Consider the following 19334-nt stretch of genomic DNA (forward strand, 5'->3'; position numbering starts at 1 on the left):
CAATAGGAAAGTGCAAAACATTCTCTAAAACCATGTTTGTTTTTTGTGTGTATAGATAGTGGAATATATATAGATGAGCGAAGATAAATCCTCTGTCTCCAAACGAACTGTCAAACGTGTCTCCAAACGAGCATGACGTCACGATTTCAATGGAAACGTTAAGGGCTGTGACGTCATATGCGCGTGTGCACGGGCAAAAAAATCGACTCAGTCATGCTTTCGCTCATCTATAGATTCTACTAGGGATCCTATAATGAGAGATATGCAAATACTTTTTCAGACGATTTAGCAACGCTGTTACTCTTGTTAGCAAACGCTTCCAGCACTTGCCGCAGCGCAAAATGTTGAGGCTTGCATATGACTTTGCATTTGATAACAATTTGGAATATGTTTGTCTGTCCACTAACAGTGTTTAAATAAGCATTATCACTAAAATAAAAGTGCAATACAAATAGGCGAAACACGATACATAAACTAGATTACTTCTACTCGCGAAAGTAAAACAAATTGTTTATTCGATGGAACTTCTCTTAAAATCTATCTCAATACCTTTCAATCTCGTCTCATTCTGCAACAATAACAATGTTCATTTGGCTCACGTTTTGACAGTTCTCAATGCTCGATTGGCTTACAATGGCCGCTTTCGCATATCTCTCATTATAGGATCCCTAGATTCTACTATCTATATTTTTTACTATAGATAGTAGAATCTATAGATGAGCGAAAGCATGGCTGAGTCGATTTTTTTGCCCGTGCACACGCGCATATGACGTCACAGCCCTTACCGTTTCCATTGAAATCGTGACGTCATGCTCGTTTGGAGACACGTTTGACAATTCGTTTGGAGACAGAGGATTTATCTTCGCTCATCTATATATTCCACTATCTATATTTTTTACTAATTAATGAGTTTCTGAGTTTAACCGTGTAAGTTGTTCAAAGTTTCATTTTGAGTAGTTGAGTTTAACCGTGTGGATTGTGACGGTGTTTTAATATTTCAAGCAAAATTTTTCATAACGACGTATGTAACAAAAGTAAACAAAACGGGGTTTTCAATACAACGTGACAATCACACGCGGCTTTATATAATACGCATCGATTTTACTGATTTTAGATCTTAAAATTCTTTAATTCGATCTTTTTGCGAATCGACGTATGTAAAAATTTCTATTTTGAAGTCTCACTGTTAAGCCCCAAACGCAATACAACGGAACGGCGACGGAAACGGAAAATTTGACAGTTAGCCCATATATTTTCTGTCAAATTTGCCGTTTCCGTCGCCGTTCCGTTGTATTGCGTTTGGGGCTTTACATACACGCTTAGGTAGAGTAATCTAAAAGTCGGTAAAAAATACCGATAATCGAACTAAAGTGCACATACCTAAGATTTAGGTAATCATCGATTACCTAAAGTTAGGTAATGGTTGTAAACAAGAACTATCGTTAAAAATAACCGATTTTTGGACGTTACTTTTTACCGATAAATATGTATATGTTGTGTTTTTTGGTTTCGTGAAAATGTTAAAAATTACCTATTATTAGGTTTTTATTCAGTGTTTTGTTGATAAGAAAAACAGTTCTTCCAAGCATTTCTTTTATTTTTAAATATGATGAATATGAGAGCTACACACAAAGAAATATCATTGGTGATATTGAAAAAAACATTGGTTAAAATAAAAAGTTGCGTTGGTTCTTTTTCGTAGAGAGTATTGTATGTTCATAACAAAAGTCCGCTAACCCTCAAATAAAAAGTTGTTCGTCACTATCAAATTAAAAGTTTGAACATTCAAAACACATTGTAGAACTGTCAAATCGAAATGGTGAAATGAGAGTAGAATACTTTTATTTAGAAATTCAACTTTCACTGGACCAAAAGAGAAAACCCTTTCTACCATTCACCCCCACTCTCTACCCCCCGGCTTGTCCTTCATCAATAATGCTCTTTCTATTTTAACACATTTTATTTCATTGTTTCTCGCATTATTTTACAATATTCATAAATATCCACTTCAGGGCAGGCCACCTTGTGTGTTCTTAAAATGCTCCCCCATCGGCAGTCCGCCGTCCTCGACCGTTCCGTCATCGGCATTACGATTCTGTAGAAAAATGATTACCAAGCTAAATAAGTATATCAGAATATTAGTTTACCAAACAAACCTGTTCACCATTTCTCCTTTACATCAACAAATTCGTGCAGGCGGGTGTATTCTACGTTGCTTTCCACCCCGTCTCCTTGTCGGCGAAGTGATTCTGTAATAAAAACATCCATCAGACCAAGTATCAGACACTATAGACACTATATATTCACGACTTTTTCCACGACAAGATCCACGTAAATACCGTTGTTGATAGAAATATCCGCAGGAACACCGAGATCCTCTTGAAACCAGCGTCAAAGCGACCGAAATGTTTTGATGGCTGATGTTTTTGGTGGTGTTGAAAAGGGGACACTGTGAGAAAAGCTCCCGTAATTTAAGTATAAACAAATATTACCGCAATTATACCCTTACAAAAAATGCGGATTTCCATTTTTGTTTAGAATAAAGAATTAGAAGGTAATTTAACAAAATATCAGAATACTTTGTATTATAGTTAAAAGTATTTTGTGCCATAAAATGTAAAAAGTGTTAAAACCGAGAATCTATTGATTTTAAAAGAAACGTATCTATTTCTTTTCGGTGTGTTCTGATCTGATGCTTTTGTGCCGATTTTGTTATGTGATTTGACAATTCTAAAGTTTTTATGTTGAAAATATGAACTTTCAAATTTACATTTAGAGCTAGAAAAAAATACTTTCAGATCACAAAATACACTTTGGTATTGAACAGTTTTACTTTTATTTTGATGAAAATAAAGCACTTTTCAAAAGCAAAGTACAACATATTTAGTAAAACAATATTCTTTTTTTCTGTGTAGAGATGTACCAGTGCCAATGCTGGCGGTACATAGTTTCAGGAATGATATATTTGTTACATTATTATTTGTCTTAGAAAGCTTTCCTTACTTCGGAACTTATCACAACCATGGGCAAAGAAAATTCACAATCATATCAAATGTACCATATAGAAAAACACTTTGTAGTCCTTTACGTATAGAATCTTTTAGAATATTGGAGAATGATAAACACTCGTAGTATTCGGGAACGATGTGTGCCGATGAAACGACGAGCTCGCAGGAAACGTTGCAATAATTATGTACGCAGCAATCCTGCATAGATGGTGTTCGCATCAGATCCGGGTGGTACAACAGGAGATGCAGCGAGCTACGTGGGTATAAGATGCAAAAAAACTTGGCGAGCGTGGCGCGCAACCGAGGATAAAGGGATGTCCGCGAGCCGAATTTTGTGACATCAAATTGTTGATTCAGTGTTATCTGTAGAAATGGAAGTTCAATAAGCAATAAGTAATAAAAATCAATGCAAATTGCGCTCTTAAAACAGACCTTATTGGGTTCGAATCCTGCTGCAGTCTAGGAGTTTTTCGGGTGGGAAATTTTCATGGCTTTCCAGGGCCTTAGTGTTTTCGTGCTCACAGCTATAGATGTGCGCATGCTTGAACGGCCAACTGGAGGAACATGATGCCAGGAAACCATTCTCCGGATTCCTGCAAATATACGAAAGTTCCTGTATTAGCCTCGGAAATTGGCGCTTAACAGTCGACCACTTACCGTCAATTTTCGATCTTAAATAAATTAGCCTGGCGAATACAGTAGCAGGAACGTGAAGTAGCGATTGCAGGAGATTTTATGGATCTGCACAACAAAGAGGCAGCAGAAAAAAAAGGAAACACTTTTTTGACAAAGTCCAGAATTATTAAATTTTAGGTAAAAACTAACGTCATAATCTGAAATCGTCAAATACTCAAAAGTCGGTAAAAACCAACGATTATTATCGTTAATTTTTATCGACATTTTCAGTAAACATCCACTACCTAATTTTAGGTAAAATAAAAATCTATTTTTAGGTAATCTCATCTAAGCGTGTACGTCGCTTTAACATACACGCTTAGTTCAGTTCACCCATATTTGGGTACTTCATTCACCCATATTTGGGTATCTTGTAAATTACCTATAATATAGGTAAAATATACCGAGAAAATCGGTAGAATATACCAATATTGTGAGAGATTTGGCCTTACTCAAATATGGGTAAGTTCGTTTACTCATATTTGGATGAAATAAAAAACATAAATAAACAAAATGATTTCACGAACTATGATAAATCGTCCGGCGTCCGGAAAACATATTGCCAAAACGCTGCGCTGCATCTGAAAACCCTGGTGAGTAATTTAAGAAATCCGGAGTGATGACCTTTTTTCAATGTTATTCTTTTGTTTTGCTATCCGTAGGAAAGAATCAGGCTGCATTACAGACATCCTTTCAAGAATCATGCAAAAGCCGGTGGAAACGGAAGTGACTTTGGGAAAGTTTTTCAAACCGCTTTGGATAGGAGGTTTGTTGTAATGTCTTCTATGATCTCATGAGGTATGGAACTTATGACCTGGAAAGATACAACGCTCTTACGATTGTTTCTCCAGCAACCCAGGGTTCTATAACTGGCCAAGTGTTTGTCGCAGTTAACCAACGCTCGAACTAAGTGCCGTGTTCCAACCAGGATATTATGTTTCATTTTTTTCGTTCACTGGTAATTAGATTTGTACGGTAAGTATTTCTAGCCAAATCCCATTATACATAGCATTGTTTTACGGTCAACTATTTTTGTTTTTTCATAGGTTTGAATTATTTAACCACCGAGCAAGACTATTGCAACTGTTTCAACGAATAGGACTCTGGATCTTGGAAGCAGGTCGTCATTAAGCACTAATTCGTGAAGGAAGCTAAACCGGCGTTCATTTAGGTAATATTTTTATTGAACATATTTAGTTGTTGGACTCTTTATTTCAACGAAACTATTTTTTTATTTTCGACGTTCACAGGTGCAGTATTCTCGGAACAATTTATCGACGGATTCCAATAAACGAAGGACAAATGTAAGCGGAAGGAGTCGATAGCTGACATCTTTTGTTACTGACGTAACGCAGGTTATACTGTGTTTGATGCAAAGGATGAAGAACCACTATTTCTTCAACAATTTCAAGGCCTTGCGGAATAATTAGAAGGAGAAAAGAACGGAACCATCTGTTCGGCGTTCGAGGAACCATAAGATTAAATTTCGATTGATCTAGTCAGCTGGACTATAGGAATTAGATTAGGAGCAAGCTTATGGTTATAACCATCCCAAGAAGGAGGAAAAGAATCTGTATGCGATATCAGCAGAGCACCAACTACCAAAGCAGGAAAAAATCCAGAAAATGGTTTGTGCGAGAACAAGGATTCGGGAAAGAGCAAAGATTTGTGAAAGGACGACGGAAACGGAAACATGAGCGCAATAGGCAATCCGAGAACTGTTGATATTGGGATTGAATTCACCATTCGAATCTGACGCTGTTGCTGATAACTATTGTTTCGTCTCGACACTGCTACCATGCTATCATGGCTATTGGTTCCAGTTTCGATTCTGGTTTTATATACCGCCATTTTCCCAATTACTGGTGCTTCTATTGTTGGATTTCTGCTGCAGCAATTATCAAGTAAACGGCAACATATATGTATTAGTTTATAAAATATGTATAAATCAATAAAATTATATGCGAGATACGAGTTTTTATTGCACGATTCCAAACATTTTCTATTCAATATAAATAGGTAATTGGCAATATCCAAAACAAAACAAAATCACCCATATTTCAGTAAATTTCACCTATAATAATGTACCCATAAATAGGTAAACATTACCAATTTTTCCGCGAAGAGCTTGTACTCAAATATGGGTAAATGGCACTTTACCCATATCTAGGTATGTGCACTTTTTGGCGATTTTAGGTACTCTTCACCTATATTTGGGTGAACTGAACTAAGCGTGTACACGCTTAGTTCAGTTCACCCAAATATGGGTGAACAGTACCTATAGGCGAATTCGAGAAGGATCCAGTGGTAGAGTGCGCTGCGAGAGTTTGGGAGAAAAGTCGTCAGAAGCGATTATTTACATTTAAAATAAAATTTTCTCCATAAAATTTACTTAACTTTTTGGTATATGGTCACATGTTTTCCACTGGCAATGGCTTCTTACAGTCTTTAAGCAGCTGTTTAAGACGAATCCCACCCAAATAAGCCGCGAATTAAAAATCCGGGAGTTTATAACCAAGATAGTGCGGTGGAGGCACTGCAAGAGATGTGCTATTTAATCGGAAAAATCATATGCAAGCACCCACCGGATGGAAGCTCATCCCAAAGAAAACAAAATTTTCCTTCAATCTGCGACTATTTCAGCTTTCATAAATGGTTGGATTAACCAGAAAACGCGAAAATCGTACTCCCTCCGTATGCTGCCAATGCACTTTTTTGGCCAACGACACTTTTTTCGTGGTTCTTGTGACGACCACCAGATGTCGAAATGATCGATGAGCTTTACTCAAATTCGCCTATAATCGTGAAAAAGTGCACATACCTATTTATGGGTGAAGTGCCATTTACTCATATTTGAGTACAAGTGGTTCATAGAAATATTTGTAATGTTTACCTATTTATGGGTACTCTATTCTAGGTGAAATTCACTCATATATGGGTGATTTTTTTATGTTTTCATTTCGAAAATTGTTTTGGATGACATTTATGTTCAAAATATAAATAAAAATGAAGCATAATAATTGATTGGTTATATGAATATAAAGTAAAATATTTTATTTATCTGAATTTATGACTCATTATATAGTACATATATAAGGTATGATTATTTTTAAACCTTTATGTTGCCGGATGCTTGGCTGCTACTGTATAATCATCAGCAGGAACCGCAGGAACAGATCCCAGGACAGGACATCCCTTAGTAGCAGCGTCGTATCAGTATGGTGGAACCTCGAGTGGAACGAACGGAACACCGAAACATAAATTAGCTGACAACATAAACGCAATGCCGGTGTGGATGTTTGACGGCATGCCAATGCGGAACTGGTGATCTGGAAAATAAAAACCAAACCATCAATTATATGAATAAACTATAATTTTAAAAACCAAATAACCTACCAATCCTATCAATCCGGAGGTTTCTTCAGGAGCAGCATCGGATAATAGCAAAACAATTTTTTGGTACAAACAGGAACTACTGCACCCGTACCCGCACCCCTTTCGCACTCACGTTCCATTTCCTTTTCGAATTAACTGGATCTGTTCTTCTTGATGCCATCACGGCCACTTCCAAATTGATGATCGGGAACACCAATACTGAGACCAAGACGGTAGGTAGCATGCATGTCGGAACAACATCGTCAAGACCTTCCTGTTGCAACATCAATTAGCTCACTGGAACTGTTGCGAAACAATCCGAAGCACTGGCACTTCCTAAGAATGTGGAACCGTTTGGGGTCAGGGGCTCACAGCTTCGACAATGGAATCTCCGCCGATCGATTAGGAACTAGTATCCGTTTTGGCCGCATGCATGGAGGTCGATATGGTGCTATTTGGTCGGAACTGGAGATCTTCGAGAAGTTCCAATCTGAAAGTGGTGTATCAATAATATATAAGATAAGAAATATACCAATCCTACCCAATAAAATACAAAAAATATGTACCTTTTATGAAGAACACTCGGAACTAGTTACGTTGATAGATACCGGCATTGACTGGGTTGAACAATAAAGAAAGGGATGAATTTATGAACTGCTGTGACGACGGCGACATTCACGAGGCGGCCATTAGTTCTGCTTTATTTATTTATGTTCATTTTTCATCCAAATATGGGTTAATGCGATTACCCAAATATAGGTAAAGTCTATTTCTTCAGAATATCAGTAAATTTCACCAATATTTTGGGTAAGTCTTACTAATAATATTGGTATAATTGCATTTACCCACATATGAGTGAATATAGTACCCATAAATAGGTAAACCAATCTAAGCGTGTATGGGAACTGAGAGCGACCTACACTGTGCCACCAAAGTACTCTTTAATGGGTAAAAATGTACCCATTATGAAGTTAAATAGTTCAACTCATTAAAAGAGTAAAGAGCGTTTACTCATTAATGAGTAAAGCGCTTATACGTCAATTTAGCGAGTGATTTTTACCCACTATGACAGGAAATTTTGATAAGAAAATGGGTGAAATTCACTCTTTATTATTTTCAAAAATCATCTACCGTAATGTTATTAATTTTTAAATTCATTAAACGCAGTAGAATTATTCGCAACCATTTTATTTACTGCAAGATGAATATAACGATACAATGAGTAAGATACATTTCTTGTTAGCCTAAGTAATATTATTTCACCAGTTAACTAACCCATCATCCCAAGTCGTAAATACATCCCGAATAAAAATGTACTATTGGTTCAATAGTGTAAACAATTGAATTACCATACAATGTACGGTATACAATAGGATACATTGTTTCTTGGTGGTTGCACAGATTGTATCAAAATTGAGGATATAATACATCAACATATTACTCTAATGTAACAATACTTGCAATTGTGTTTGAAACGTTTTCGTACGTAAGATTCATACATTGATAACATTTGAAACGTTTCTTTACATTGCATATAAACTATATAACAATTTTTAAAATTGCCTCATAGCGCCAAATATGCATTTTTTCCCTTTAAATTACATTGTTGAACAGTAAAGCTGCCACAGCTGAGAAATCAAAAATCGTATTGTTTTACTATACAAATACAATACAATCCATTGTATTTTGAACAGTTTTGTTCGGATATTTCAACAATATATTAACTATAGATAGTAGAATCTATAGATGAGCGAAAGCATGGCTGAGTCGATTTTTTTGCCCGTGCACACGCGCATATGACGTCACAGCCCTTAACGTTTCCATTGAAATCGTGACGTCATGCTCGTTTGGAGACACGTTTGACAGTTCGTTTGGAGACAGAGGATTTATCTTCGCTCATCTATATATTCCACTATCTATAATATTAACCATACACTCTATTGTGTGACGAAAAAAATGTATGGAAAAATCTCAGATTTTGTATAGTTACGATACTTAACAACCCGTACATTCTATTGCGAAAACTTCATTTACATTTGAGTAAATGGTTCATAACAATACCTTCTAATGTATTTCTATGGTTTCATTTCCAATATAATCTATTGCCAATTTAATGTTATTAATAGTAGTGTTACAATACATTGCATTGTTATTCTACTGTATTTTTTATTCGGGATTCCCGGCGTTAAATCTAAACAAATTAATCCATCAGCGGGATGCGCGGATTTTTAGATCCCTCTAGAATCACGTCATGCAGCGAACACGGGATAGTATAGCAGCAACAGCTCCTGACGCGGCGTTCCGCCCTGAAACGGCAACAGGTGCGTTTTCGTCGGTGTTCTCTGGCCTTCGCATTTCGACGAATGCATAGATGAATTGTTCGCTGAGCTGAAATAATTAAAAGTATTCTTTAATTTAATCCTGCAAATCAAAATAAAACGAAAATAGTACTCACATTAATTCCGTTCGCTCGAAATTGGTTCAGCCTCAGTTTATTCACCTTCAAGACGTTAAAGTTGATTTTCACCCATTAATGGGTAAAATCCTTTTCCTAAGAAATGGGGTAAAAATACGCATTATTCAAAATTTTGAAGTACCCATTATTTTGACAGCTTCATATACCATCAAAAAATGAGTTTTTTAAACTCTTTAATGGGTATTGCTGGATTTACAGTGTATATGTAACAAAAAAAGCAAAACAAAACAAAACTGCAGTTGCGTCAATCGTGCAACTATGGAAAACCGACCAATGTACACCGACGTACGTGTAGCATACCGGTGTATGTATAATTTTATCGTTTTTCACAGTGAATTTGAATGAACTGAGCTTTGCTGTGAAGCACACTTATTACGTGTCATGTAATGATGCATGCCAGCGGAAAAAAGTATTGAAAAAAGATTTAGTTTTAAAACAGTTTTAGAAAAAGTTTTGCCAACTTTCTGCAAAGGATTTCTCGAATCCTCATAATTGTTACATACGTCGTTATGAAAAATTATGCTTGATTTAGTATCGCCTATAGACCAGTGCATGATGACGTAGGTTGACAGTTCACAGAGCTTTTTCACCGGGACTTAGCCTCTGGCGAAGCTTCCGATAAAATTGTTTCGTCATTTTATTCGCATGTAGATGTCCTTTGCGATTGATTTCATGCTGAATGCAAAGAATATCATTGAAATATTCGGATCGCAGCAATTTTAAACTAAAAATATGAATTTTAATTTTCTCCTCATCGATTTTTCTTCTAACACCTTGTAAACAAGCTCTGTGAACTGTCAAATAAGTGAGGTTAGATCAAGATCCTGCATTGGTCTATTGCTATTTCCGCCCCGCGCGCGCTTATTTCGTAAAAAAGCCTGTCCGTCAGCTCCTTTGCTTCCTTGGTTTTCTGGTGGAAATCCGGTGAATTCAAAATAACTGCATAATAGCCATTTGAATAAAAAATGAAATCTTCCAGTTCACGTAAGTTTCGTGGCTTTGATTCAATAAATCCGATTCCCCTGCCAACAGCATTTTGTTTTAGTCATTTCAGTTGCTGACTCGCAACTACATGTTGGTTCCTCCAACGTTTTGGTTCCGGAACACGAGCCCAGTCTGGCTCAGCAAATGCTTCTCTACGTCTACAATCGATCGGGAATCACAACAGCTCGCCAAATACCCTTCTGGGAGCGTTTCCGTCAAGAAACACCGGACGTCCATTTGTCAGCACGCGATCTCAGGTCCATGTTCTATAGGGAAGTTCTGCATGAACCAGAATATTTTGACGATATGGACGTCGTTGTGGAACAGTACATTAATCCTCGTTGCTATCAAATAAAACTGGAAGCACTAGAATTCAGTGATCTTACAGAAGAAGGGTACGTGCTGAATGCTCTTCCGGATACCCCTCCCGGAGATTCGACCAAATGCCTATCTACTCCGTTCGAAATGGCCAAAATCATTCCGCAGTCACCGGAGGGTGCACTCTTGCTGCAGTTTGACTCCGTAAATACGAAGGTGGAAACTGTTGAGAAATCTGGATCGGATGTTGACAACATTTGTGATCGCGTTCGAGCCCTTACGACCGAGAACATTGTGGTGGATGATCCTATGGACGCACAAATCAAATCTCATCAACTGCTGACCAGCGATGCTCGGGTTGTACCTAAAACAATCCCCACAGGTGGTCCAACTGTTCCGAGTGTGCTGATATCAAGTCGTCAGAAGCGTTCTAACAACGATACCGGACTGCAAAGCTCATCCAGCAAACGCCTGCGGATGAAAATTCCGCCTTCGGTATTGGCCTGGCGGGAAAAAGCTATGGCCAGGCAAGCAAAGTATTTGACACGTATGAATAACAAGTAAGGATTTTATTTGAATGGTTGAACTCTATTCAGTTTTGGTTGTATTTTTAATCCTGTTTATTTTTATAATCGTTTTTGTTTTCGAGTCTGTTTTTTTATTTTTTTGAATCGTCAACATTGAATTGGGTTTCTTATTAACCAATGTATTGAACTGAACGTAATTTGCATTTTGCTTCTATACCTCGGAATGAGACTTATGTTTATTATCGGTTGATGAAAGTAATTAAAACATTAATCCTCTTCACTTTTTAGGCTGATATGAATAAAATTTGCACTGAGTCCACGGAAGTACAGTCGACCTTACTTGTCGATACTGCATACCTATCTCTTCATATCGATAGTTCTCCCGGCCCTTTTAATCTGCATACAGTACAATTCTACTCTCTACATCCCTCTAATCTCCCTTGATGTGTTAAAACTTTCAAGAAGCTCTTGTAACTACTCCATAAGGGTACACGTTTGGCCTTTTTCGTAGAACAAAGTTATACCGAAAGGTTATCATTCCACTCCTAAAATAAACTTTTTATAGAAGGCCCGGGGACTCAAAGTGTTATATACCAATCGATTCAGCTTGACGTAAAAATTTCAAGTTAACACCGTAAAATGTACCTATAAACGGTACGCTTTTTTTGTTAGTCTTCCAGGTCTCAAAAACCACATTCATAACCAGCCGCAGATGATCATTAACCATCTACAACCCAAATTTTTGTTTTCGCGCAAAATCACTATTTTGCTTTCTAAAATCGATCTAAACACGGTTTGGGCATAAACAATTTTTAATTCGCGATTTTATCAGTTTCACACTTTGATTTTTGCCTTTCTCGTATACTAAGTATACGGTAAAGGCTATATGATCGCTCCAAAATCAATTTTTCAATTTTATAGAAGGCCCAGAGACCCATGGTGTTATATACCAATCGACTCAGTTCGACGAATTGAGGTGATGTCTCTGTGTGTGTGTGTGTGTGCGCAAAAAGACTCAAAAAATGTCACTCATTTTTCGAGCACTTATCCTCAACCGATTTGCTCGACGCAGAATCCTGTCCCATTGTTTCCTATTTGAAATTGGCCAGATCGGACTATGGGATCGGAAGTTCTGGCCAAAACACATTTTTTTACGAAAAAATCGCGTGAAAAATGTCACTCATTTTTCGGGTACTTATCCTCAACCGATTTGCTCGCAACAAGTTGCATTCGATGCAAAATCTTGTCCCATTGTTCCCTATTTGAAATTGGCCAGATCAGACTATGGGATAGAAAATTATATACCGGATCGTACAATTGGGTCAGATGTTATGGCGGAAATACTAATATTAAAACTACAAAATAAAATACCATTTTTTGCTTTTATGCTTATCCGATTTGTTTGCAACAAGTTGCGTTTGGCGAGAAATTTTGTTATGCCTCCACATATTGGTGTTATTTTAGATTTTTCCAAACATTTTGAACGAACGAGAAAGACACTATCACCGCTAGGTGGATTAATCTGGGTTCTTAGAATTTTGCTTTTAAAGTTTTTTATCCAATCAAAAAGGTTCTTGAATCTATTAATCTTTTTTTGATTTTTCATCATATTTAGTGTTTCAAAAATTCCTATCCAATGCTGCCTTAGGCCAAAACAAATATTCAAAAACTATTTTGTCTCCCCCCCTCGGATTTTTTTGCCCAAAAATAATATTTTGATGGGGCAACAAAATAAAATTCGGATAATTTTGAGGATTTTCTTAACATTATTTAACAAATCCGAGGATTTTTTTGATTCTTTTTTCATTTTAATATTTATTTTTTATTATCCCCCCCCCTGACCTTTTGGAGACCAGTAGGACAAAATGTTAATTAAATATTTGTAACGACCTTATTGCAATTTTTAAATTTTCAGAGTTTATTTTTTTTCTGTGAGGAGTTGGATAAATATTTTAGAGTGTAACATTCACCACTACAACCTTCTATTGAATAAGGTTAGTTGTAGAAAAATATTAAACTACAAATATTTCACTCTTCAAAGGTATACTAGCGAAACCACGGAGGAGCAAAAATTACTCAATTTTCAATATTTTTTATAAATGTGACTTTAAGCCACATTTGAATATGCATTGTAGTTTATATTATTGATCAACATGAAAAACAGCAACATTTTAAAATCTGATCAATAAGGCCGATACAAATATTTAAAATCTTTTTTGTCTCTCTTCAGTGATGCCCTCAAAGAAGTTTAACGATCATGACTAAAGATTCGCAACCTGTATTAAAATCGATTACTAATTATTAGGGTAATCAATCATCATGCGGTTTTCGTTGGGTGAAAGCTGTTGAGTATTCCTTTTAGCTATGTAGGTTTTCTTTTAACCTGTACTTAAGGGGGAAGCGTCATTAACAGTATAATGAAAAAATAATTTTCCCCATACTAATTTGCATGGACACTTGAAATAGCTTGTGCTAAATCAGTTTTAATCCAAATGAGCTCAAATTTTCAGAGGACATTCAGAACATGATAAAGAATCAGATGAGCGCAGTGGAGTAAAATCGATTTTTTGAACCACCCTAAATTATGTATATCAGATGACTAGAAAAAATTTGCGGAAATGCCATATGAGTATATCACCAAAACTAGATTTTTGCCTCTCTGGTATACAAAGTATACGTAAAGACTACATGTTGTTATATACCAATCGATTCAAATTGCACTATAGGTTCGGAGGTTATGGCCAAAATACAATTTGTTACAGAAAAATGAATTAAAAAAGTGACAGATTTGCTCGCGACAAAATGCATTCAACACAGAATCCTGCCCCATTGTTTCCTATTTAAAATTAGTCAGTTCGCACTATGACCTCGGGATTTATGGCCAAAATACATTTTATTTACAGAAAAATCACCTAATGAAATATTACTCATTTTTTTGGCCCTTATCGCCTATAGAAAATTGTCCAGATCGAAATGATATAGATTACTCTTGTTGAATTACAGTTGTTAAAAGCTTAATAACTTGAAATATTATTCCAACAGTGACTTGTTTGATGCTGATTGCATAAGCCATACTTGGTTTTCTAAAATGTAATGAAAGCATATTCAGATTAATGCTCGTAACTTGCCTAAATAATCAACTATCCAACTGAATAGGCACTAGAAATAATTTTATATGCATTCTCAATATTTTGAAAGTACTGTGGATTTTGTACAGATTTCGGAAATTCATTCATTTATTTAGTTAACATCTAAACAGATAACACTGAATCAACAATTTGACGCCACAATGCACGGTTCGAGGCCGCATCTCTCCATCCTCGGATACGCCCCACGCTCGCCAAGTCGTTCTGCACCTGGTCTGCCCATCTCGCTCGCTGCGCTCCACGCCGTCTCGTACCTGCCGGATCGGAAGCGAACACCATCTTTGCAGGGTTGCTGTTCGGCATTCTTGCTACATGTCCTGCCCATCGTACCCTTCCGGCTTTAGCTACCTTCTGGATACTGGGTTCGCCGTAGAGTTGGGCGAGCTCATGGTTCATTCTTCGCCGCCACACACCGTCTTCTTGTACACCGCCAAAGATGGTCCTAAGCACCCGTCTCTCGAATACTCCGAGTGCTTGCCAGTCCTCCTCGAGCCCTGTCCATGTTTCATGTCCGTAGAGGACAACCGTTCTTATAAGCGTCTTGTACATAACACATTTGGTGCGGTGGCGAATCTTTTTCGACCGCAGTTTCTTCTGGAGCCCGTAGTAGGCCCGACTTCCACAGATGATGCGCCTTCGTATTTCACGACTAACGTTGTTGTCAGCCGTTAGCAAGGATCCGAGGTAGACGAATTCCTCGACCACCTCGAAGGTATCCCCGTCTATCGTAACACTGCTTACCAGGCGGACCCTGTCGCGCTCGGTTCCGCCCACAAGCATGTACTTTGTCTTTGACGCATTCACCACCAGTCCAACTTTTGTTGCTTCACGTTTCAGGCGGGTGTACAGTTCTGCCACCTTTGCAAATGTTCGGCCGACAATGTCCATGTCATCCGCGAAGCAAATAAATTGACTGGATCTGTTGAAAATCGTACCCCGGCTGTTACACCCGGATCTCCGCATGACACCTTCTAGCGCAATGTTGAACAACAGGCACGAAAGTCCATCACCTTGTCTTAGTCCCCGGCGCGATTCGAACGAACTGGAGTGTTCGCCCGAAATCTTCACACAGTTTTGCACACCATCCACCGTTGCTTTGATCAGTCTGGTAAGCTTCCCAGGGAAGCTGTTCTCGTTCATAATTTTCCATAGCTCTACGCGGTCTATACTGTCGTATGTCGTCTTGAAATCAACGAACAGATGGTGCGTTGGGACCTGGTATTCACAGCATTTTTGAAGGATTTGCCGTACAGTAAAGATCTGGTCCGTTGTCGAGCGGCCGTCAACGAAGCCGGCTTGATAACTTCCCACGAACTCGTTCACTAATGGTGACAGACGACGGAAGATGATCTGGGATACCACTTTGTAGGCGGCATTAAGGATGGTGATCGCTCGAAAGTTCTCACACTCCAGTTTGTCGCCTTTCTTGTAGATGGGGCATATAACCCCTTCCTTCCACTCCTCCGGTAGCTGTTCGGTTTCCCAGATTCAGACTATCAGTTTGTGCAGGCAAGTGGCCAGCTTTTCCGGGCCCATCTTGATGAGCTCAGCTCCGATACCATCCTTACCAGCTGCTTTATTGGTCTTTAGCTGTTGAATGGCATCCTTAACTTCCCTCGAGGTGGGGGCTGGTTGGCTTCCATCGTCCGCTGAACTGACGTAGTCATCTCCTCCGCTGCCTTGACTTTCACTGCCTGTACTCTCAGCGCCATTCAGATGCTCCTCGTTCCTCGTTTCCGTATTTCGGAAATTATATATGAATTTAGATAATTATATATTAACTTATTTTTTTCATTGAACGCATTCAGGCTTTTGATTTATTATTTTTTGCACAATTTAACTTAATAAAATGTTATTTTCAATATTTTGCAACGTTATTGTCGTAGTATCATTCCAGAAGCAAATATGTACAAGAAACAGTAATGACACGATTTCTGACATGTCCAAGTTTTGACTGTCGCTGGAATGAATTTAGGATGTTTATAGAGGAAGAATTGAAAATTATCAATTTTTTTAGAAGTCTATTTTACAATCACAAACATGTGTCCGCAACAACGTACCGTATATACATTTTCAGCTCTAAGCCATTAATTGCTTTTTGTGCTGTTAGACCTCCCTAATGATCTTTTCTCGTTACATATTATAATGAGCGAGAAAGGCATCACCACCAATAGGTGGGATAATCTGTTTTTTATTCGTTTCTTCTATCTCACAGAAGATGCTCTGGCGAAAATTTTAACTTTAAAACATAATATTTTGTCAAGAAACCAGAAGCGACGACTAAGAGATGGATAACAGAGAGAATCGATTGAAAAATCACAGAGATAAAGCCAATTAAAAATTTAGTTACACCTTTTTCTACACGAATGAATCCGTGTTAGTTTTTTTTAGCGGATGTATCCTAGTGTTAACTAGCCCGATCTATAATAAAATCTAATAAAATTTATTGCGACCTTAAATTGTTTGACATTTCCTATGAATTTTTTTGAAATATATAAGCACCCCAAGTCCAGTCGAGCAATGGAAAGTTCTAGAGTATCGGATAAACCTGTCGTTAGCTGTATGGCTACAAAGGAAATGCAAACTCAATTTTGTGTATAAGTTTCTTCTTCTTATTGGCATTACATCCCCAGACTGGGACAGAGCCGCCTCGCTGCTTAGTGTTCATTAAGCACTTCCACAGTTATTAACTGCGAGGTTTCTAAGCCAAGTTACCATTTCTGCATTCGTATATCATGAGGCTAACACGATGATACTTTTATGCCCAGGAAGTCGAGACAATTTCCAATCCGAAAATTGCCTAGACCGGCACCGGGAATCGAACCCAGCCACCCTCAGCATGGTCTTGCTTTGTAGCCGCGCGTCTTACCGCACGACTAAGGAGAGCCTAAGTGTATAAGTACTAAGCTTAAAATAATTATTTATTCTAAGTACTGAAATAATATGTTAAAATATTTAATACATGTTCGATAAGTGAATTGGTCAATTAATTCGAACTCTTTAGTGTAAATACTTTCATAGCCATACTTCCCATAAACAATTTTAAGACACTCCCCAGGAAACAAAAAGCATGAAAGTGAGTCAAGTGCAAGGCAATATTTAACGAATACTTAATTGATACTCTGTTTCGGAATCGAATTACGAACTAATTACGTTCGAAGATGCTAATTACTTTTTTCTGTATTAATATAAACTTCTTCATTTTTTTTTAAATTATTTAACCCGCGAACAAATGACTCACATCTGTCGGTCTACGCAACCGCAGTACGGTGCGATGGAGTACCTAGTACCTTGTGCTTATAACTGGGAATTATCCATACATATCAGCACTACTGCATCGGCCACGGATGGATTCGCAATGAACGAAAAGCAGTCAGCGAGGCAACAGTTACCTCTTTACTACAGTAGTTAACATCCGTAGCAGCAAACGAAACGCATGTTAAACGCACGAAATATGTGCCGAACGAACAGACGCTGCTGTCGGGAATAACGAACGACCCGAAAGCAAATGAATGAGACTGTCTTCCAACGTCACCCGAGAGCAGTGTTACTTCACGTACAGTGTTGCCACATGTACAGATTTATCTGGAAAGGTACAGATTTTTTGACAAATTTTGGTACAGATTCTGTACGGTACAGATTACAGATTTTCTGCAATAAGTACAGATTGGTACAGATTTTTTTACAAACCAAGCTTTAGAAAAGAATATTTAATTTCATTTTTCTTCAAATGGTTTCTCCTGCTATTGAAAATATTTAATTCATGGAAGTCAAAACAAAAAGTTCGTATTATATAAACCTTAAACCTTTCGATAGATAATTCGCGATAAATGAAATATCAACTCATCATTATTTATTCAGATGAACATCTGAAGGCAAATTTGTTAATATTTAAATTCCAACGACATTTCAGTATTTATTATTCGTAGGCTCGATTATCCGTGAAAAATACTTGACTATATCGCTTATATTATTACATTTTCAAAGTAATCTTTTTAGATTCCTAAATCTAAATTTATATTCGACTGTATATAAGGGGATGAGAATCATAAACAAATGCAAAATGAACATTTGGTACTTAAAAAATTGGTGTCTTGGACAATTTATTTTCAAATTTCCAGATAATTGAGTCCAACTTGCATAATACTTTACTCATGTAAACCTTCGCTAATTCTTGTAGAGGTATTTGCTCCAAATAATTGTTGTATTTTTATAATTGTGTTTATTGAAGATAATTGCAGCCCTCGCCTGGCTCATCTTTGAAACAGTACTCCAAATAAGGATATTAACAGATTATTCATCCATTTTTAGATGTTGTGGAGCCCCAAATGGCCGGAGCGAATCGTTATGACAGTAGCTCTCCGTGGGTGCGTGTGCACTCCACGGAGGTCTGACTAGAGAAGGCCAAGTCATGGCTTGCTGCGCACTGATCGACACGCTGAGGTGTTAATGTATAATCACACGCTGATGGTAACTCATTCAAACCCCACAGATGTTAGGAAAAAAACTTGGAGATACTTTTCAAAAGTTAAGCTCCCATAGCTCCCATCAATACATTATTGGGTTGCATTGCATATTTGTCTTATGATGTTTAGATATTTACTCACAAATTTTTCATACTGTCTGGTACAGATTATGGTACAGATTTTCGTAGATTTCAATACAGATGAAAAAGATTTTTGAGCCCACGGTACAGATAAAAATGTGGCAACACTGCTCACGTATGATTGCGTGTATGCGACTGTCGCATATGAACGATATGAACCGATAGCACGGCTGTCATGGTTAAACAAAGGCGACAATCATTGATGCGGTACATTTGGAA

At 37.5% G+C, this 19334-nt stretch overlaps 1 protein-coding gene and 3 long non-coding RNA genes across 6 annotated transcripts in view; 2 read left to right on the forward strand and 2 right to left on the reverse strand.

The window, feature by feature from the left end:
- Positions 1-2932: 2932 nt before the first annotated feature.
- On the reverse strand, positions 2933-3757 carry LOC134226427 (uncharacterized). The gene is made up of 3 exons (XR_009983476.1): positions 3666-3757; positions 3441-3601; positions 2933-3371 (listed from the first exon to the last, which is right to left on the reverse strand). It is a non-coding gene; the product is annotated as an uncharacterized LOC134226427 (long non-coding RNA).
- A 400-nt stretch (positions 3758-4157) lies between these two features.
- LOC134220605 (uncharacterized) lies at positions 4158-5739 on the forward strand. 2 transcript variants are annotated; one of them, XR_009981976.1, is made up of 5 exons: positions 4158-4276; positions 4346-4481; positions 4535-4658; positions 4730-4854; positions 4934-5738. It is a non-coding gene; the product is annotated as an uncharacterized LOC134220605 (long non-coding RNA). The 2 variants fall into 2 exon arrangements; XR_009981975.1 differs by having other exon boundaries at positions 4346-4658; positions 4934-5739.
- A 974-nt stretch (positions 5740-6713) lies between these two features.
- LOC134224553 (uncharacterized) lies at positions 6714-7764 on the reverse strand. The gene is made up of 3 exons (XR_009982976.1): positions 7625-7764; positions 7080-7548; positions 6714-7012 (listed from the first exon to the last, which is right to left on the reverse strand). It is a non-coding gene; the product is annotated as an uncharacterized LOC134224553 (long non-coding RNA).
- Positions 7765-10070: 2306 nt separating this feature from the next.
- LOC134225145 (uncharacterized) overlaps positions 10071-19334 on the forward strand; it is an 83454-nt gene continuing 74190 nt past the window's right edge. For both annotated transcript variants that reach the window (XM_062704986.1, XM_062704987.1), the window contains exons 1-2: positions 10071-10518; positions 10580-11396. In XM_062704986.1, the coding sequence (XP_062560970.1) occupies positions 10500-10518; positions 10580-11396 (836 nt within the window). In that variant the 5' untranslated portion in view covers positions 10071-10499. The remainder of the gene's footprint in view (positions 10519-10579; positions 11397-19334) is intronic.

This window comes from Armigeres subalbatus, chromosome 3, assembly GCF_024139115.2.
Source record: "Armigeres subalbatus isolate Guangzhou_Male chromosome 3, GZ_Asu_2, whole genome shotgun sequence".
Lineage (NCBI taxonomy): Eukaryota > Metazoa > Arthropoda > Insecta > Diptera > Culicidae > Armigeres > Armigeres subalbatus.